General features: G+C 41.0%; 1 protein-coding gene across 1 annotated transcript; it reads left to right on the top strand.

Moving 5' to 3' along the window:
• Window positions 1–332: 332 nt before the first annotated feature.
• On the top strand, window positions 333–21,719 carry LOC114434806 (noelin-2-like). The gene is made up of 8 exons (XM_028404213.1): window positions 333–836; window positions 3,475–3,624; window positions 6,410–6,565; window positions 11,603–11,822; window positions 12,961–13,067; window positions 19,807–19,983; window positions 20,081–20,254; window positions 20,897–21,719. Exons 1-8 carry the CDS (start codon window positions 693–695, stop codon window positions 21,215–21,217), a joined length of 1,449 nt encoding a protein of 482 aa, XP_028260014.1. The 5' UTR covers window positions 333–692; the 3' UTR covers window positions 21,218–21,719.
• Window positions 21,720–21,825: the final 106 nt, after the last annotated feature.

The following is a 21,825-nucleotide window of genomic DNA, read 5'->3' as shown; positions in this document are numbered from 1 at the left end:
GGAAGGAAAAAGAATTCAATGTGTGGACTGCAATCAAGATAAAAAAGGAAAAATGAAACCCAGGAGACTCAGAATATAAATATAAATCTTATTCCAGACAAATACAATTGAGAAATGATTCATTTTAAATTATTTTGTTATATTTATTGTTTGTTTATTGTCTTTAAATAGACATTCTGCTGCTTCAGTGAGGAAGTTGGGAAAATAGGTGAGTCTGAGAGTCTGGTGGGAGATGGAGGAGTGTATCTGAGAGGGTGAAGGGAGGGAGAGGCAGAGAGTTAGTGGATAAATGAGAGAGCTGCGCTGGCTCAGCCACAACGCCTCACTGCTAGACGAAGGAAGGACTCCAGGAAACACACACACAGTTTAAACCAGCTGTTTTCAGGAGGCGCTTCTGCAGCCTGAGCCAAGCGGTGGATATTTGTACTTGATGTGTCTTCACATGGAGGCATCCGGAGTAGCTTGTGTGCCAGGATTTATTCTCTAACCTGTGGCAGTGTTGGAGCGGAGACTTTATCCGTGGGAAAATCTCTTTTGTGCTTTTTTTTTTTCTCAACACCACTGAGCACATCTTACCTGTGACATGTTGTTTAGCTGCTGCTTTTAGAATGACTGTGGTCAACAGTTTGGATAGTGTGTGACAGTCAGAAAGAGTTTCTGTTCTATGTGTGTGTGGATGTGTGTGCACCAGCATGAGTGTCCCCATGTTAAAGATTGGTGCGGTGCTCAGCACCATGGCTATGGTAACTAACTGGATGTCCCAGACCCTGCCATCGCTAGTCGGACTCAATGGAACTGTCATCTCCTCCGAGGGCACGCATGAGCGCATCGTCAGCGTATGTATGCTGTACATATACACTCTACACACACAATATTTTTGCTACCAGAAGTTCAACCTCCAGTTAAAATAAATAAATTCTAGGAGTAAGTGTAAGTGTAAGTTTTTTTGCTGTAACTGCATATTTCTCTCTGCTGTTTTAAGCACTCACATAGACTACATGATACATGTGATATGATTAGATTTGATTTAACATGACATGTTTAAGACACAATATCTGGAAAAAAACTCATTTTTTTTTATAAATTCAGGAATATTGAATGGATGCAGGTGAGATTTGATCAGGTTGTCAGTGCAGAAAAAAGGTACAGGATGAGAAGAAAAATGAGTCACTAACATTTGGAAAGAAAACAGCACAGCATGTTTTAAATTTGAACAATAAATAAATATCCCCTTTCTCTTAATATGAGCCATAAAGAACACATGTACAGTATGCACCCTGCTACACACACACACACACAGGCATACCCACTGCTACACACACCGGTAATAGGATTGCTCTGTCTCAGACTTACTGGGGTGATATTTCTCTTGGGGAAGGCTGACTCACCCATGGGACAGCCAGCGATTTGTTGCCCTAGCAACACTCTGGCAACCCCAGTCTTGTAGATGTTGGACTAGTGCACAAACAGGCATCTTAACCTTCTATATATATATATATATATATATATATATATATATCCTTAGTATGCATGCCTGTTTATGTGTGAGCTTGTGCAAATCTCTTTGTTTTGAGTGTCAGAAGATGGTTGTGGGGGCATTTTGGCAGGTACTAGGATTTTCTCTGTGTGTGTGTTGGTTTTGCTTGGTTTAGCTTTCTGGCTCAAGAGGTACCTCACATCTGCTATGTGGTGGTACTTTGCAAGTTCAGCAAAGTGCATCTAGTCTCGTGCAAGAAGACGCCTACGTACACACACACAGGAGTGGCTGAGAACAGATGGAGATGTTAGAGGGGCAGTGTTGCCATTTGAGAGCATGGTAGACGGGTTTTGGACATAAAAACTCTAAAAAGGCTACTGTTCATTTAATTGTGAATTATATCAATTGTTCCCCATTTTTGTCAGATGTATCCCTATAGCCCTATCAGATCAACTTGAATAACCCCTCATCACTACCACCCATCATGTTTCAAAAGTGTTCAAACGGGTTGAATTGATTTTAAACTGAATGATATTCAAAAGTATTGATTCTGTTCCTTTGGTCAGCTTTGTATTACAGAGTGGCAAATGTTCTTTGTTTTAACAGTTTATTTTTCACAACATATTCACAATATATTTGTCTCTTCCTCCTGACTAACTTTACAGTCCAGTTGTCCAGTTGTGGATTTTTCATGACTGCTGTCAGATCGTGATAACTGCAGCGGTGTAACTCTGTTTGCTCTGTGCTGCTTCTCTATTTGCACTGGCCACAATCAGTGGAGCTGTCTGTGTAGATTTCTATCATTTTCCCTTGTGTGAAATGAGCCCTAAGGTGCCATATGTTCTCCTCTGTTTAATTACATCGAGCAGTGGGCACAACCAACGCTTACATTCTCATCCCGTCCACGGCTTTCCTCTTTAAACCCCCTCCTCCTACAGTCAGCTTCATTGTAAACAGGACTTCAAGGTTACCACACTAAACACGGCTGATTGATTTATCAGATGTTTGCCTGCGGGCCTCCACACTCCCTTCCCCATATTCCCTCCCATGTGTCCATCCTCCCAGCTTTCTTCTATGTTGTTTTTCAGGGTTTGTAGGGCATCTTCTCAGCCAGATTACTGTGACAGGCTGTTGAATGTCAGATTAAGCTCAGCCATTACATTGTTTGAAAATGTAGTGGTGAACTGAAGGCCTGTTTAGATCTCCTCTTTTGTCCAAACTGTAAGATTTGTAGCTCTACCTGATAAGGCCCCAAATAACCCAAAAAAATAAAAAAGGAAACGCTTTATATATTACATACATATATTATACATATTACATTGTCACTGAAAGTGCACGTCTATGAATGATAGCAGCGTGAGCAGAACAATAATGGACTGGGTGAATTTTAGAAATCATCTTTTGTGCTGATTTATGGGAGCTCTGGGGAGTCTATGACTTTTTGCCAGAGAGGACAGCAGTAGAGTCTGGAGGCAGAGTGTGGAAACTCTCCAGTTATGCTGCTAGTTTCCCTGGACACAGACATGTGGGATATGTCACAGCTGATTTTAGCTGCAAATGAAAAAAATCCAATTTGGACATTTGGACGGCTCTAGTGCAGTCTCCTTTTTTTACAGACATAAACGGATACACTTTCAGTTGAGAGCTCCTGAAATGATGCTGCGATTTACCTGCAGGTTAGGATTAGATAAAACATCTTGAAAGGAAAACATTTGTTCACAGTCATGAATACAGGTTTACATGATTACATGCTGAGATGCTGAGAAAGGGTGAAATGTCTGAAAATACGACTGACGAAAACACACTTTACTGCCTCTGTGCCTGGTCTGTTTATTTCCACCTCTATACTACAATATTTTTAACATGATTATACATCAATCTTTTATATGTCCTGTAAATACTGTATGTCTTCTTCCATTGCACAGTCGTTCTCCTTGAGCGCACAGTGACATGTTATTCCTGCAGTGACTTTATTAACACAAAGCCTGTGTGTGCAGGGTTTGTACCCGGGCTCAGAGGAAGGCTGGCAGGTGTACAGCACGGCCTCAGATCCTGACGGCAGGTGTGTGTGCACGGTGGTCGCGCCAGCACGGAACCTCTGCAAACGAGACCCTCGGAGTCGACAACTACGCATCCTGACTGAACAGGTGTGTGTGTGTGTGTGTGTGTGTGTGCAGGTGTGTATTTGTGAAGGCATGTTTCAGTGGTCAGCATTGCGATGCATCACGGGGGAGAGGCAGCGTACTGGAATGAAATATGCACCGGGCTGTCTCTTTGTTTTGACACTTGCAAAATAAACTTGAACACACACACACACAGGTTTCACTGACAGATGTATTCCTGATACATCAGTAGCTGAAACCTCCACAGACTTCTAGTCATTCAACATGCCAAAAGAATTTACACTCAAAGGGAGATTTGACAGATGGTTTGGAAGGAGACACTTTGTTCTGCATTGCAGGTGCAGCTCTGTATGTGACCATTTGTATGCTTGTCTCTTTCTATAGGTGTGTGTGTGGATATGTTTGTATTTATGTGTGGTTGCATTTGACCGAGTAAGCACATATTTCTCTCTCTTACTGTAGATGTGCATCCTTAAAGTGGAGTAAAAGTGATTTATGACAGAAATTGATGAATTATTGAACACCATCAGGCCATTTCTCAAAGCATGCACTACTGTAACCCTCGCACGTCAGCGTATATCCGCACCTACTCTCGCCAAAAGCAGAAGCGAACCACAACACACCAGGGATAATATCAGCTGGATTATAACAGTTTTTTTGTCATGTTACGTTCTGTGCTGAGAAATGATAAAGGGAGATCAACACTATCAGAAATAACTTCTCTCTTCTCGCTCTGTTCCTGTTGGGAAGCTTTTGTATTTATGAATCTTAATTAGCTCAGCATGTCTCTGGAAGTGACACCTAGATCCTGCTGTGAGCGTGAATGTGTGTTTACGTGTATTGTACTCAGAATTTTCCGCTCATCTCTTGCCTCCACAGCATGTGTGGTACAGCATGAGATGTGTGGGAGGGTTTGTTTGTTTGTTTGCATATCACTTCTGGATATCTGGGTCATTTTTATAATAGATTATTATTTTTGCATGTTTTTTTTTTCATTTAATATCAAAAGAGATTGAAGTATTCGGTAACATCCCAGGATGGTTAATGAGAGGAGGCGTGGGAGTATTTGTTTCTTTGGAGCAAAACATACTCTAGGTGAGAAGCTCATGTTTAAATGGATCTAATGAGACACTGTGTGTCTTTGTGTCATGTTGTTTAGACATTCAGTAGGCATAGTAAACCATAAACCAAATCTGTTTATAATTTAAGGATGTAAAGTCACCTTCATTTTTTATTTTTTATTTTTTGATTGTTCAGTTAAAGATGTTTCTGCTTTTCTTTAAATCTGAGGTCTGTTTGGTACCCTAAGCGTGCCTTTCTTGAGGCCATGGGGACACCCTCCATCCTCACTTTATACTAAGTAAAACTACTTTCTGCTAAAACAAGACGGACTGAATAAAAACACATTATTTATTAATCATACTACAACCAGCATTGCATACTGATTACGCAACACAAGTATGCAAGGGTCAGGCAGGGTTCCTGTGACAGAAATTTTGCCACCTGGAGTATTTATGTAACACAAACCGTATAGACATTTGTGTTGCCACCAATTTGTGTGTATGCACTGGAAATCCGAAACCACAGCTGAAAGTGTCTGGTTAAGGTACCACATTGGTTTCTAAAGTGAAGGGAAATTACCCAGTCGCTTCTAAATAAGGACTCCAGGCAATCTTGAAAGTATAAATAACAGCTTCTATGCATCTGTGCCATCCACAGCTGTCTCAGTGGCACTGTCAGTCTGCTGGTACCGAAATGTGTCTACTAGGCAGATTGCTGTGTGATCTTTTCAATTTTAGTCTAGCTCCATCATTCTTAAACAAAAATAGCGAATGTTATGTCACACATCACTTCCCTTAAAAACCTGCACGTAGCAAAGTGTTGTTAGTGTAGCTTGTTTATGTACAAAAAGAAGGTTGATACCTCATACATTGTCTCCAAATAATACAGAACAGCATAAAAAAATACTAGAAAAGGGCATTTCCTGAAGAAAATGCAAGTTTGATTGCTGCTGCTGAAGCATTGTTTTGAATGCTGATGTGAAGGATTGCTCTGAATTGCTGGAGAATCAGAGCAATTAAGAGCTTTGTATGCCTCTGTGTATGCCTCTGAGTGTCAGCCTGTCACCATGGTAACAGCAGAGGAAAATTCTAAATACAAGTTTGATGGAGCAGCATCTAATGAGGATTTTAAGACTAAAATGGAGTCTGTAGCTTGGAATTTGTAGGAAGAGATACATTTGGCCCCAATTGAAGGGCTCTCTCATAGACTCCCATGTTATAAATGACACCGAAATTGCCTAATATTTGAAAAATTTATTTTTTTTTAAAAAAACTTGAAGTTTATTTTAGTTTATTTTAATGGCTAAAATCGGTCAATGTATGCTGAAGATACGCTGCACCAAAAAACGTACGGAAGAATAAGAAAGAAGAAGAAGAAAGAGGGTGAAGAACATTAGTTTGATTGCCGTTGCTCGGCAATCAAACTAATTAATTAATGAGTGCACACACTGTTAAAAATGATGTTGCTGTGACTGATTAGCTCAAATTAAACTTCATTTTTATCACTACTGGAATGAAAGGGAAGCATAAATCCCAAACGGATATCTTCTGAGCAAATAAGGCCAAATTTATCTTCAGGTCGGTACAACATGAGATTAGTAATGCAGTGAACTAGTCATGGAAAAAAAAGCCATACTTGGCAGGCAAACAGGTGTTTGGAGGCATTTTAAGCAACAAGGTATGCTAGCAATAATCACTCACAATATTAACTGTGTGTGTGTCTGTGTGTGTGCTCGTGCATGTTCCAGGTTCAGAATGTGAGTCAGTCCATGGAGGTGGTAGACCTGCGGACATCCAGAGACCTGCAGTACGTCCGAGACTCTGAGCCCCTGCTGAGAGGAGTGGACGGACGTTTACACACTTATGTGGCCAATCCCCGCACACTGACAGCAAAGGGCCTGCAGGTACACACACACACCACATAAAGAGTCAGACACTCAGACACACATAAAGTGTAAGACAGTTGCTGTAGGGAACACATAACCTTTGGTGTGAAAACATTGATTTCACGCATGCCAAGTTGAAGTTTCCTGCCTGCACTCAGACATGCGAGCATCTTTCATCAGGGGGACAAAATTTGTCTTGAAGCTGTCAATTTGCTGGCTTCATGTCCTCTGTTTAAAAGTGTCACACAGACTTGTGCTGAAGGTGCCAGCAAAACTGCAGCATCACTGCACACATTAGGGCTTCAAGCTGTCAGAAAAGAAAATCCATCTGCAAAGAGTCAAACATTTTAATATTAATGACAAAATTTAAATAATATTACAGACATTATCCCTCTGTGCTGTGACAGCCTAAGGGCATTTTTTTTCCTGGTTGTCTGTTCGTCTCATCGTTGGGACTACTAAATCTCACAGATGCTTTGAGTTCTTCAAATTTGGCACAAACTGTTAGGGTGGTCAAAGGTTACTTTTACCTTGGGCCATAACTCAAGAGTAATCATCACATCAAAGCTAATATCACAGAATTTTCCATATGACCAAGATCAAGTTGAAGAAATAATTTCATTCTGTATCAACAAGTCAGCTTTACTGATGTTGTAATGTTCTGCAACATTTAAAGGCATCCTTTTCATATTATGGTCCCGTTTAACATTTCAATCAGGAGAGACTAGATGTTTAGATGAGAAAGTATTTATTGAAGTACAATGAATGAATGAATTGTGCTTTGGCGTTCTAGACCCCGATGCGATGACCGATATCCAAAGGGGGAAAGGACAGGAGATGAGGCAGCTTAGACAGGAATCCCCCCCCCGGGTCTAGACCTGGTGGTGGTGAAGGAGCAGAAGAGCAGGAGATAAGAGGCCTTGGCCTGATGAGGAACTGGTGGTGCTTGGGGTGGAGGAGGGTTGCCGAAATCGATCTGAAAGACAGCTGGAGAGGAGACGTAGAAATTTTAAATGATTTGCTGAGCAGTGATTGGGCAGGAGAGGGATGGCTCAGCCGCTGATTGGTGGGGGAGTTGCTCTATATTAACCAGCTGATTAAGTGGGAGGCAGAGAGAGAGAAAAGGGGCGAGGGAGAAGGAGAGATAAGTACGAGGATGATGACGAGGGAGAGGTGGTTGGAAGAAGTGATGAAAGAGTGAATATAGTCTTCCTGATTGAACTTGCGCTAAGAGCTTCATGTTAATTTAAGCCCCATCATTGGAGCAAGCAACATGGTAGGTTTTTACCGTGTTTAGAAACACACATTTAAAAAAAAGAACCTGAAAAAATATGTAAAATGCCACTTGATTGGTTTGCAAAGAAATACAAACTTGACAAGTTGATTCTACTTTGACTTTGTTGGTGCACAGTAGTAAATAACTCTTGCCTTGCCTTTTTATTAAAGGAAGTCTAAATATATTTCCGCTCTGAAATTAGGAGAACTAATCTTATAAGCCAAGATGTTTTCTGCCATGATGCCACTGGCAGGCATCTGTGCCAACAGCAAACCGGAGGGCCAGTGGAAGATTATCTCAGAATCTACAGATAATCTCAGGCTATGGATCTGAGGAGAGCAGGCTGAATGATCTGAACAGTTTAAGCAGTTGAGAAGCTGCAGGTTTTATTTCTGTGCATCTGTCTTTATTTCTTGCAACTCACTCATGGTACTGAACTAGCAAAGCATCTTGTGTGTAACACTAAACGGCTCTCTCCCAAGGTAACAAAGTCTACATTCAAGATTCTCTAATGTTTGTTACTTGATAATACTTTATGAAAACATAAGATAAAACCCAGTTTGCTTTTTTCTTGCATTACACGTACAGTAAGCTCCAGAGTATTAGTTGGCCAGATGCAGTAATGTTATGAAGTTTCCATTAGTTATAGCTATAGCTGCTGAGCTTCTGTAACAGGCTGCCACTATGGCTACATAATGTTTGTCTCCAAAAAGAGGCCCCCAGTGTGACTGTAAACAGATTTATGTGCCATCAAATAATACAAGCATGCACACACAAACACATACACACTAACCCTTACCTCCCCAAATAGAGGATATTACCGCCTCGCCATAAATCCATTCTGCCTTTCATCTTTTGCCGAGTGCCTTCTTAACAACTGGTTGGGGGGGGGGGTCTTTAAGTTTTTATATAGTTAATTTATGCATGTGCATGTATGTGTGCGTGCATGCTTGTGTGCTTGTAACTCCTTGGGGGTTTTTGCAGTCATAAGCTTTTGCCTTCGCACTGAGTGAGGAGAACTCCTAAATATTTATGTGCAGCTACAGTAAGTTTATCAATAACTAAACAGTGTTTTATCCATGGGAGAAGGAAACAAGGGACGTGGGGCAGGAGGTCAAATAGAGATTAATAGATAGTGGGACATGGAGGAGAAAATGGGGGAGGAAATAAAGGGGAAAGAATGTTTTGGATGGAGTGATTAGGAGAATGAATGAGTAAGGTAAATGTTAGGTAGAGAGAGATTAACCCTATGTGACCTGCCATAGAACCAAGTCCGCCAGAGCATATTTTTTCATTTTTACCTGCTGTGGTGCAATTTTTTGGAGTATTTTAATTTGCCATACATCAATACAACCCTTACATCCTAGATTGTAATAATATATATATATGGAGTTAGGTCAATATTAAAGAGTGGAGGGGAGAGATTAGAGAAATGAAGATGAAGGAGACATGACAGGTGAGGGATTAGCAGGCAATGTGTTAACAATCTAACAAACCATGACAGTTCTGGCATTTTGTCAAGATTGATTTTAATTAATATTTAATGGTTAAATGCAAATAATGCTGCCATTTCCAATCAGATATGTGAATTACTTGGTATCACATTTTCTGCTTTTATGATATGTAAAAAAAATGCTGCTAACAGTTTGGGGGAATGTTGGAAAAGTATGCAGGTTCTGATTTCAAGACAGCAGGGGAGGGATTAGACACATAAAGTGTTTGAGTGACTGCCAAGGCTGTTTCCTGGATATGTTGTGTTTGTGTGCGGGGGTGTGAGATGTTCTGAGGAGATCATAACATTTTTGTATTCGCTTTTGACACTTCTTTCAGTACTTCTGTTTTTTTTTCCTTCATCAAATCCTTTCTCTACACAGCAAACTGTTTTAGGAGGATTTGAAGGGAAGACACTTCAAGTATCGAGACTAACACAGAGGACTATTTAAAAAGCCCTGGAACACACAGTTGTTTTAACCATCAACTCATATTGATCTTTTCTGAACTGATTACAGAAAAAAAGTCTTCTCTTCATTCACACTGACTTAAAATTATCTTGTGCAAGAAAAACAGCTCTATCCTCTTTATGCTGCTTATCTGGGTCACAAAGATGTATACTAGCCCAGGCTCACTCTTCCAGCATATCTCCCATCTCCTCCTGTGGGATTGTGAAGTGTTCCCAGGCCAGATGGGATGTGTCGTCCCTCTAGCATGTTCTGGGGGTTCTTTCCATTTGGTGAATGTGGCTTTCTCTTGCATCTCCTTCTCTTGCCTTGGCTTCCCCCAAAGGAAAGTTAAGAGGTATGAGGAGGGAGGCAGTAATTAATCATGAAGCACTGCATCTCAGCCTCCAAATGTACAGATATAATTAAGCAAGAAAAACAAACTAAAAGCAAGCGGGAGCTTGTGGGCGTGTAACCAATGTCCAAAGACTGTGAAAGGGGTCAGTCCAACCAAAGCAATTAAGCCCCTTTCCACATGGGACTCCTGCTAACATCTGTGCTTTTTCCTCAGTGGGAAAGGGAACATTCATTCATTCATGTGTCAAATTACTCTATAGTGACATGCCAGCAAAAAACAAAAGGATGACTTCTTCTGCTAAGTTTGTTTTAGTTTTTAGTGTCAAAGACTATTACACAGATAGTTTTGCTTCAAAAATCTTCAGTCCTTAAGTTTATACTTTAGAGGTTCATTAAAGTTTCTTCACACTTGACCATTTACAGTTTGTTATGTATGGGGACGGATAAGACCAGGTCAAATAAATCCACAAAAATATTAATGGCACAACAGTAGACATGCTCATTTTTTTCTCATGTGGCTCTATAAATATGCAATGAATATAATGAATATAATTAATGGTAAAGCCAACAGTGCAGTCTCATCCGATCAGCTGATCAGCCATTAAACAAATGGTGGTCTGGTCTTTCTCTCCTCTGTTTTGCCGCCTATTTTAGTATGTTTCCAGGTCAGAGACCATGGGCAGGAGGGAGGTAAGAATCATAATGATTCAAATGAGACAAATCTAAAATCCTATTTGGGGTTTCCTCCAAGCGGCAACCTTCGGGGCTCAAAGTGGAAGCCCATGCGGAAGTGTCAAAACTTGTAATTCACGCTGCAACAGCTGGGGGTTGGCTCCAAAAGCGAGTAATTTCCCATAGACTCCCATGTTAAAATGGCCGACTTCACAGCAGAAAAAAACATGTTTACAGCCTGGTACAAAAAACCACTCTGGTCTCAGATGATAGGTTCTCTGCTAGTGTCAATTGTAGGGGGGGTGAATTTTTTTACAACTCACTCGTTTCAATTGTATTCGGACTTAAAATTACGCCTAATTATGGGCGTTGCCGCTTGAGTGACAGACAGTTGACGTATCACAGCGTGAGTTTCCTGCTTCCACGATCGCCCGCCCCCCTAAATCCCGCTCGTGCTCCCCCTCTTTGTCCATAATCGGAGTTTTAGTTGACGTGACGCTGCCAACATGGCGGCGGTCATCAAGTCCCGGAACCTCCCACCGAGCCTCAAAACGGCTCTTCAGAAACAAACGGGTGACGTCACGGAGGCTCTGTCCATAGTTTTTACTGTCAATGGTTTCCTCCCAGTTCTCAGAGCAGCGCACCCTGACCAGGCACAAAAACTACCTCAACCTGCTGTGAAGAGTAGTGGCTCTGCTCCAAGTTATAGCTACTGAAAGAGAGGGAAAAATGCTGCAGATTTTCAGATTTAATCACATAAGTATGTACCTTCTCTCTGACTTATTTTTCTTCCTATCTTTTATGCACCCACAGGAGTTAAAGGGCCAGATGTCTCAGCTTCGGCCACTCCTGTCAGTGGTGGAGCAGTACAGATTGGACCTGCAGACTTTGGCCACCTTACGAATGGAGCTGCTCAACCTGTCAATCATCCTGACAAGTATTCAGGAGGAGATCGGAGCGTACGATTATGAGGAGCTTCAGCAGAGAGTGTTACTGCTAGAGACCAGGCTTCACAGCTGCATGAACAAACTTGGTATGTGCCAGAAGAACTAATTAAATGTATTATAGCGGTGTGAAAAAGTGTTTGCCCCCTTTTTGATTTCTTACTTTTTTGTATGTTTTTGTCACCCAGATCATCAAACACATTTAAATATTAGACAAACACCACTGTAGCTGTGTTGTGAATTTGTATTTTCAATAGGTAAAGTGAAGCACATGGAGGTCCTGCATGCATGTGGTTAAAAGGGTACTCCATGGATTTATACTCATGAAGATCAATAACATGTACTGCTAGCTTGTGAAATATTTGTGTGGTTCTTGAGACATAAAACCACGGCAGAGCTCAAACAGAATCACCACTGACCACTGTTCGAAGTAAGGTCTCATTTTTTCCCATCAGAATGGGTGTGACTGTGGCTCTTAGTATACGGTTGTACCAAGTAGCCAGTTTGTTTTCACAGTTAGAGAAACAGCTCATTTGTATCTTGTATTGTATCTTATTACCTACCATGTTTTAGGGAAAAGTAGAGCATTACAATATGTTGAGAATACAAATAAAAGGTGGATTATGCCACCACAATTCTTTTTTTACTGAAAAATCACATTGTAAGTGATGTGGATCCAAGGCAGTGAAAAGCTTCTAATAAAACTCTCCCAGCTGCTTTTCAAACTTACAAAGGATGTTTTGTAATCAGAACATTTGGGTCTGTGTATCACTTTAAGGTCACAGTTTAATTCATTTGACCAAACTCAGCTAAAACATTTTGTCAAGGTTTATGTAACAGCTGCATTAAAAATTTCATCTTTCAAGAGGGTAGAAAATGTTCTGAGCAATGAAAATGCTTTATTTGAGTTTACATTTCAAAGAAAAAAACTCTAAATCTATGTTGGCATTTAAAATAAAAACATTTCTCATATCAAACTTTATTTGTCACATACACAGTTGTACAACGCATGGTGAAATGCTTGTATGTTTGGCATTACTGTAAAAATGGTGTCAGGTGGTGCACCTCAAAAAATATAAACACACACTGGTGCTCCAGTGTAATATATATATATATATATATATATATATGAAGTATATGGAGAGAGAGAGAGAGAGAGAGCTGGACATACATTTGGGAAAATCATTGCAGATACAGATACAAAATACATTTATCATTTGTCAACAGGTTGTGGTCGACTGACTGCAGTTAGCAACCCAATCACCGTCAGAGCCTCGGGGTCTCGGTTCGGCTCCTGGATGACAGACGCCATGATTCCAAGCTCCGACAGCAGGGTAGGTGTACAGTATAGCCATCTTTGCAAGGACCTGTTTGAGTTTCAGTCCTTCACAGAAAAGACGGTTTGTGCAGGCCTTTATTAGCCATAATAAGACTTTTGCCTGGTTGTAAAAAGCAACGTATTTAGTATGGAAACCCGGGGTACGTTCCTAGAAAGATAGGTCTCAAGGATAGCAGTGGTCATATATATGGTTATATTATTAGACATCTCCAGGAAATTGAAGTCAGTGAACAGTCCTCTGAAGTGATGAAAATAAACCTGTGTGTGTTTATGTGCACATATGACAGGTGAGGCAGGTGCTCCAGAGGAGGCCGAGCTCTGTATTTTTCCTAATGTATTTTTGCTTTTTCTTTCAGCCTTATTTCTAACCTGGCTCCTCTGTGCACTCTGTCTCTGCTCAATGCAAGATTCACCCATTTCCTACACACACACACACACACACACACACACACACACACACTCCATTCAGGGAGCGCATATTAAGCTAGTTGTCAAGGCGACTGTCTCCAGTTGCCAGGTGTGATTTATATCGTCATGGTGACCCCTGCCTGTTCCCTATTAGAGCATCTCCCTGGTGATGAGAAGGAGCTATACACAGCAGCAGTATCCCAGTTATTACCACCCGTTTCCCAGTTACTGTTGTGACTGGTACAGTTATGAGGTTATGAGTCGGGGCTCTTCCACAGTTCTCCAGTCTGTTTGCATCTTTGTCCCAAGAATAGAAACACTTTTCCATGTGTTAAAATGCTGTGCACTGGGTGCTCCTAACTCCGAGGTTGACATTCAGTGTATACAGTGCAGTACGTGCTTCTTCTGGATTTGTATTCTACCAAATGTAAGCTAGTGAAAGTATAAAAAGCAGGGATCCACTGAAATCACTTTCATCTTGGGTTTTCCCACCTTTAAGGAGCTCTGTAAAATGTTCTGCACAGAGCTCTGGGTATCCCTAAGCCTAACAAGCTTGTCAGATACATTTCCAGCCATGTTAAACATTTGTAGACTTATTTTCACTTACTATAAAAATGGGGCCTAGAATTTCACAGCCACCGCTGTACTCACTCAGAAAGTGACTAAAAAAGTCTTTGGTAAAGATGCAGCTGTTTTCTAATTTTTGTGTATTATGCACAATAATCGAGACTCTAAGAAGACAGCCCTTAAAGGCAGGGTAGGAGATTTCATTCTGATGCACTTTTTGTTAAATTAGTGTAACTTCTCTTTACAATCCGATAGCAACCAATTAGTTCGGCAGTTTCGCTTTAAAACGAAGAATATTAATCATCTGTGGAAGCTATAAAACGCTAACAACATCAGCCAATCCTGCGAGGCGCCCCTGTGCGGAGTATTGGCTGGTTGTCACTCTCTTCCTGCTCTGCGCGAACTAGAGAGGTACGTGCATGATGGCCGAAGTCACAGACCTGTTGGGAGGCGTGGCTTCGGGGTGAGCTCTGAGAGAAAGGGGCGTGTGTTTACTTTCAAAATCTGGCTGACTCTCACTGAGTTTTCAAAATCTCCTACTCTACCTTTAACTTGTATGAACATTGCTCACCTTCTACCCTCAGTGTTTATTTTCCTGTTGTGTCACCCACAGCTTTAATGTTTTCTGGCTCAAAAATAAAACTCACTCCAAACAAATAAATTATGTTTTACTCGATGAATTGCGAACATATAATGATATAGAGGACATCTGAACAGCCTCTGAAGATCCAAAGCTTTAAAGAGGGTTATTTGTCATGTTGTAACAAACCAGGCAAGCAACACATGTTTGTAATGATACTTAATGAGCAAAGGGACCCAGAGGAAAGTTGAATGTTATCTAGTTCTCCTTTCGGGGAAAAAAAGATTTCTGCTTATTTTATCTAGTCCAGTCTGTCTAACAAATAAACATTACTGCTTAGGCAACACTTAAGGTAAACAGGTGTCTTATGTGTAAGCAACAGTGCACAGGAAATACAGTAAAGTAAAAAAGCATTTATTGGCCAATACATCCATCCTGTTTTAAAACCACGTTTTCCATTAGTCATTTTCTTCTCCTTTTTTCAACATTCACACACGGTAGATTAGGAACTTGTTGAACTCTGTGCTGTATTGGAGCTGACTACTGAACAGTGAATTAATTTTATCTGCTTTGTTCTCAGAAAATTCATTCTGAGACAGAAACACACAGAAAATGCCAGTTTTATTCTGCACTAACATTGCACTGTTATTGTTAAAACTAACTCCTCATACTGCACTAATTTCACATTCTCAACAAACGTCAGTGATGTCTGCTCCTACTATAGCATGTATAGATGGCCTACACATTTTTGTTGAGATTATCATTTTGTAGATGTTGATGTGGGATATTACAAAGAAAAGTAATTATGCGTTTGTATTTTGTTTTCTTAAAAAGTCAGATAGAATCATCAATCTAGATTGGGCAAATCTATCAGTTAAAGCATACACACACATGCGCATGTGCACACACTGTAAGTCATCATGAGTAAAGTCATTCTCATACATCCTTTGGTATCCATGACTACAGTGTCTGCACAGGGTCCCAGCTTGGCATTTATGAATTCTTCATTAGCTCACAAGTGTGTGGATGTGTGTGTATGCATACACACAAGCTATACTTCCCACACACACACACACACACACACACACATGCACACACCTGTCGCTGTATTTGAGAACAGCTGCTGTGGTGTGAATATCCCCTGATCTGTCAAGATGTCTCTGCTCACAGTGTGAGAAGGAGGGTGAGGATGAGAGAGGAACAGCAAATAAGAGAGAGAATGAGGATTGTTGGTGTGGAGGTGTAGAGCAGAGAAAAAAGAGACGGGGAAACGAAACAGGGGGTGGACGGAGAGAGATGAAGAGGGGAAGTGGAAGCAGGCTGATCAAAAGAGCAACAGCCGGGCCAGGCTAGCAGGACGGGATAAAAGACAGAGATAAAGGTGAAAAAGTTCAAGCTAAAGAAGCAACAGGAGAAGAGGGGGAAAAGAGGCCAAGACAGGCTGTACTGTTTAAGCCTAGCTGAAATGTTGGATTTAAGCAGGGATTGTCTCTTTTCTCCAGCCTGTGAAGTGATGCATTCATTGTCCAGTTTAAGATTACATGATGCCACAACAACTCAAGTTAAGCCCCTTTCAAACTGGACAAAAACCCCATTAATACCCGCCTCTTCAGCGAGAATCAGCAGCGATATAAACACAACCCCTGAAGGGACTCACTAATTACAGCCATGAACTCCAGGTACCTCATGTCAATGCACTCTCATTCATGACTTGTGTACTGTATGCACACTTTTGTAATATTATAAAAGTAGTATCAAATTTGAAAAAAATGTAAAATATGAAAGTGTTTTCAACCTTCATGCTGGTCATGTTTGGTCACTGCAGATTCATTCAGCTTTTATTGGACTTAAAATGTTTGTATGTACTACAGTCTCTGTAGTTTGATAAATCAAGTGGATGTATGATGAGCCTCACTTCTTTTAATTTTCCGTTCTTAATTAGCATTGCCCATGTGTTTGGGGTCAAGTCTTAAAAGTTTATGATGAGAGATAAATGACCTAGGTCACCCTGTAAATGTCTGAAACAGTGTCAAGTAAAATCTTAAGAAAAGTGCATGCTAGGTGTTACTATAGTGCAAAACCGTGATGATTATTTATTATTGTTTAAACATGCCTTTATAAGGCTGGTTGGTAGTTTTTTCTAATGAGGTGTTTTTTTCAGATGCGACATTGTGTTGTGACAAAAGGCAAAGTCCTGGGATGTTTGCTGTGCAAATCTGCCAACACCTGTTTCTCCCTAACAACTGTATCTCATAGACCAGCATATTTTGAAACAACTGTAATTTGCATTTTCTTCAAAATGTTTCTAGAATTAAATAATTCAAGTTGCAAATTCTGTAGGTTTGAGGGAAAAATGACTTGAAGCAACATATTATTTAGTCTGCTCACCCTGTTGTTGTGTCAAAGTGGCTTTTTTGAAGTAAACAGACGGAGCTGCTGTTTTTTTGTGGCTTGTAGTTTTACATGTCCCCACTTTATTACCATTGCATGTTAGATGTGAGAACGTTGCTCACGTGTGTGTGGGAAGTTTTCACACAGCCTATATAAAATAAGGGACAGCCCTTTCAGAGTGTCTTTCTGCTAACCACAAGAGTTGTTTTTTTTCGATCAGGTTCAAGTGTCCTCAAGAAAAAACTCTTATCCCTGAACTTCTCTTGATGATGAGGCCACTTCCCTCACTGCCAGCGGTGTGTGTGTGTGTGTGTGCATGTGTGTGTGTGTAAATGAGTCAAAAGGCTAAAAGTATTATGTGAAGTTTAAACAACAACCGCGAGAGAGACCACCTCTGTGTAGTCACACAGGGAAAGAAAAAGGTGCAATCATTTTTACAATTAAGGCGTGAGTTCACGAAACAACAACAAAAACTCTCCACTCCCGCATATGAGAAGATTATACCAGGCAGAGCACAAAGGGACTCATCTTCCTTTGAAACTCTGTTTAAAAAAGGGATTTAAACAGAGAAAGCTTCATCAGTACTTAGAGGAGGGAAGAGAGTGTTGGAAATGGGACCGCAATCAGACTGTTTCATTGTCTTTCCAAAGCACAAGCTGAGTCTCAATTAAACTACATGTTACTGAAACCCATCAAAATAACTGCAATCAGTTACCTTTGTCTGAAAGTCTTGGATTCGGTGTGAATTTTAAATATTGCTTTTACAAATTAACTGCAATTTTAGAAAAAGGCGCTACTGCTGCAGGAGCTTTTTTTCTTAACAAAAGAAGATTCTTTTCATCTGCTCTCTCGTCTGCCCTCGGTGTTTTCTTCTCTCTGCAGGGGGAATAACGAGCATCTTTTTCGCCAACAATGCTTTCTGTTCCCTGTGCTCTCTGCTCTTTTCTTTCATCTTTTTCACCTCTCGTCCCTCTCAGGGTAATTAATCCTCCGCGCTTTCCGATGCTCAATTTTCTTCCCATCTCCCCCCCCCCCCCCCCCCCCCCCCCCCTCGTCTTCTCCTGGTCTTTGTCCGTTTGTTTTTCCATTGATTCTGTTCACCGTCACCCCCTTTTTTCCCTCTGTCCTATATATACAGACCTCTTCTCATTACTCTCAGATTATCTGGTTTTACTTTTAATCACCCACCTATTAAAATTCAGGTCAGCCTGATTGAGGAGGTGGGACAGGGTGGACATCAATCATCCATACCTGAGATAAATCAGAATTTATTACTTCTAATTGTCTCGATAAATGTGCAAAGATTCACTGAAAACACTATTACAAAGACATATCCAGTCTCTCTAAATCTACCATGTGACAGTGAGAGAAAACAGAGAAGAAGAAGTGTACAACAGGTATTCACCATGTTGAAGTGAACACGACCTGCCTTCACTTCTCTTGTCTGGGCCGTTTAGTCTAAACCAACTAAAGTGGCAACTGTCTCCAGCAAATTACATAGATAGCTGTGCTAATTAATCTTCACACTGTGTGAGCTGTAGAAACGTCTCCAGCTGACTCGATAAAGTGAAAAGTTAGTAACAGGCTGCTAATTATGCATATGGCTACTTTCATGATATGAAAGATCAAAGCCGGGGCTACACATCCCAGAAAGCACTGGGCCGCCTCACCATGAGGTGACTTATGTAGACGACATGAAAGGAGCATTGATGTTTTACTGGCACATACAGGGCAGCTCTCTGTCTTTGCATGTTATTGTCCCATTACATGCTATCATTGGTAGCTTTCCTTTAAGGTTACAGACAACAGAGGCCATGCAGTAAAAGCTTAAGCTTGGCTGCGTGTTTTATTCACTCTGCCTTGGATTGGCATTTATTGGTTGAGATAATTATGTTGACACTGACTGGTTGGTATGGTTATGGTGCAAATATCAGCCAATCACAGGCCAGTCACTGGTGGATTACCCTGTTCGTTTGCCAGGACTAATTATGACCTTTGCAATATTTAATAAATGTCAGGATGATTTGCAGATTAAACTGGGGATATAAGAAGAAGAGTACAGTCAGTGTTCTGTAAGCAGCATGTTAATGACTGTCATTAAGTTTTGAAATACTTCAAAATCAGCTGTCACTGTGTGGCGAGAATTAGAACCACAGAGTAGTTCACCCAAAACGACCTGAAGCCAAGCAGCAGAAATTAAGAGATAATGTGCAAATAGGACTGGCCTATTTTTAGGGTGAGAGGTAAATGTGCAAGAGCAGACTTTTATAACAGCGGGATAGGTGCTTTAAAAAACAGCCAGGGCATAAATTCTGCAATTCTCCAGGCACCAGGGCTTCACAGAGGAATGAGTGATCTTGGATGTGGCTTTTGTCCAGTATGAAACTGTAGTTGGCCACACCGGCTCATGTGTTTTGTACTAATTAGTGCGCTAGTGTAAATATAGTCTAGTTTTGCTATACACTGAGCATCTTCAGTATGTAGTCACACATCTACCGTGTGTTGTCATGTCTTTTAAGCTTTGTTACATTTCCTCTGTTCAGGAGAGTTGGAGAACAAACTGCTGCTGTTTTTCTTGATTTGATTCAAATAAGTGATGCTGTAGCCAACAGAGAGACTCTGAGTACACCCTGTCATTATCTAATCAAGTTGCTGATGAGCTTGGTGACTATGATGGATCACTCAAATTTAAAAGAATTCATTGCTTAGTGGGAATTGATTGTACGAAGTTGGATGTAGAAGTGCAATCAGATATGAGCCATCTGCTTTCCTCTCTTCCCTCTGTCAGGTCTGGTCCATGGATGGCTACTATAAGGGCAGGCGTGTGTTGGAGTACAGGACCATGGGGGACTTCACAAAGGGCCAGAACTTTGTGCAGCATCTGTTACCCCACCCCTGGGCAGGAACTGGCCATGTGGTCTACAACGGGTCACTTTATTACAACAAGCACCAGAGCAATATTCTGGTAGGAGACATGAGCCAAAGTACCAGTTTGAGCTTTAAATCACCAGAGTTACACTGAACATGTGTGTGTGTGTGTGTGTGTGTGTGTGTGTGTCTAGGTCCAGTACCATTTCCGTTCTCGCAGTGTGTTGCTGCAGCGCAGCCTGAGTGGAGCAGGATACAACAACACCTTCCCCTACAGCTGGGGAGGATCCTCTGACATTGACCTCATGGCTGATGAGACAGGACTGTGGGCTGTTTACACCTCCATCCCAAATGCTGGAAACATTGTGGTACATTCTACCTCATCTCTTCATAAACACGGCAGCAAGGCACCAATCACTTATGCAGTTACTTATTGTTGCACTGCATTGTTGTCTTATATAAATTCTAAGCCTTATACACTAGTATGTGATTACAAAGCCTCTTAAGTCTGAGTCTTAAGTCTGTATTCACACTTACTCAGATTGCATTCCTTCATTACTGCGAAGTTACAGCAAGTTGCTAACTGTGACTTCTGGTGCAGGTGGCTTTGTAATATTAGCTAATTAATTATTTTACAAATGATAAGCAAATCAGTTCAGTGGCCAGACCAGCTCAGGGAATTTAAATGAATTAGATTCAGATAGCATTTAAAACAAGTTGCTAATAAGCTAATGTTGTGTTTTTGTTGTGTTTTATTTACTGTATTTATTATTCTATATTTTATTATATATAAAATAAATATATGTTATTATTATTCTATTATATTATTAATACACAGAAATGTTTTTATATTCTAATGTAGCCTGTAAGTGTGTTTGCTAACTGTTCATACTCCATAGTTGGAGGCAACAGATGTCTCGGCACAGCTTCTTGTAATTTGTTCTTCAAAACCAAAAAGTTTGATGACCTTTTGAAAACTGTGTGAACCAACCGTCCCTCTCTGTCTCCAGGTGAGTCGCCTGGACCCTCATTCACTAGAAGTCCTCCAAAGCTGGGACACAGGGTTTCCTAAGCGCAGTGCAGGGGAGGCCTTCATGATTTGTGGCACGCTGTATGTCACCAACTCCCACCTGGCTGGGGCCAAGGTCCACTTCGCCTATCACACCAACACCTCCACATACGAGTACACCGACATCCCTTTCCACAACCAGTACTCTCACATCAGCATGATGGACTACAACCCCAGAGAGAGAGCGCTGTACACCTGGAACAATGGTCACCAGGTGCTGTACAACGTCACACTGTTTCACGTCATCCGGAGTGATGGATAGATCCACACACAGAAAAAGACAAAGGAGATGGGTTTATAGAGGACGCTGCAACTTACAACGCACACACAAACACACACACAATCACGTCAACGGGAAAATGAGTACTGTCTGTGTTTGAATTTGAATGACTTCTAGACTGTGAAAGCTCACTGAGCTAATAACTAGACACAATACACAGTTGTTGAACACCAGTCTAAAGGTCACAGACAAGAGCATTCATCACGGGGAAGATGAAAATTAACAGCCTCTGCCACAGGGACGCGGATAGAAAGAAGGAAGTCAGACATTCTGAGCTCATCCATATTCTGTTACGTTTCATTCCACTCGTATATCAAGAAGTGACTTTGGAAGTTGAGGTTGTATTGTCCTGAAAAAAAAAGAAAAAAAAGTTGTAAACTGAAACCTAACCTGGCCCTGACGGTGACATCCTGGGTTTGTGATGTGATCGTGGCGTGTTCAGTCAGCATGGTTGTTCATTCAATAAACTTTATTGTTAAACTTTGCTCAGACTACTTAATCTTTTCTGTTCTGGAGCAGGAAGATATAAGATTGTGTCTGACTTTTTGACACCAGTACCCCAAGGATAAACAAAAACAGCACAACCAGTG

Source organism: Parambassis ranga, chromosome 1 (genome assembly GCF_900634625.1).
Source record: "Parambassis ranga chromosome 1, fParRan2.1, whole genome shotgun sequence".
NCBI classification, from domain to species: domain Eukaryota; kingdom Metazoa; phylum Chordata; class Actinopteri; family Ambassidae; genus Parambassis; species Parambassis ranga.
The sequence above is the reverse complement of the archived record's forward strand: the minus strand, read 5'-3'. Positions and strand labels throughout refer to the sequence as shown.

Excerpts from the sequence above, each read along its gene's own strand:
- LOC114434806 (XM_028404213.1), top strand. The coding sequence starts at position 693 with ATGAGTGTCCCCATGTTAAAGATTGGTGCGGTGCTCAGCACCATGGCT. Across the intron at positions 837-3,474 it reads CGCATGAGCGCATCGTCAGC|GGTTTGTACCCGGGCTCAGA; the intron begins GTATGTATGCTG and ends CTGTGTGTGCAG. Across the intron at positions 6,566-11,602 it reads TGACAGCAAAGGGCCTGCAG|GAGTTAAAGGGCCAGATGTC; the intron begins GTACACACACAC and ends ATGCACCCACAG.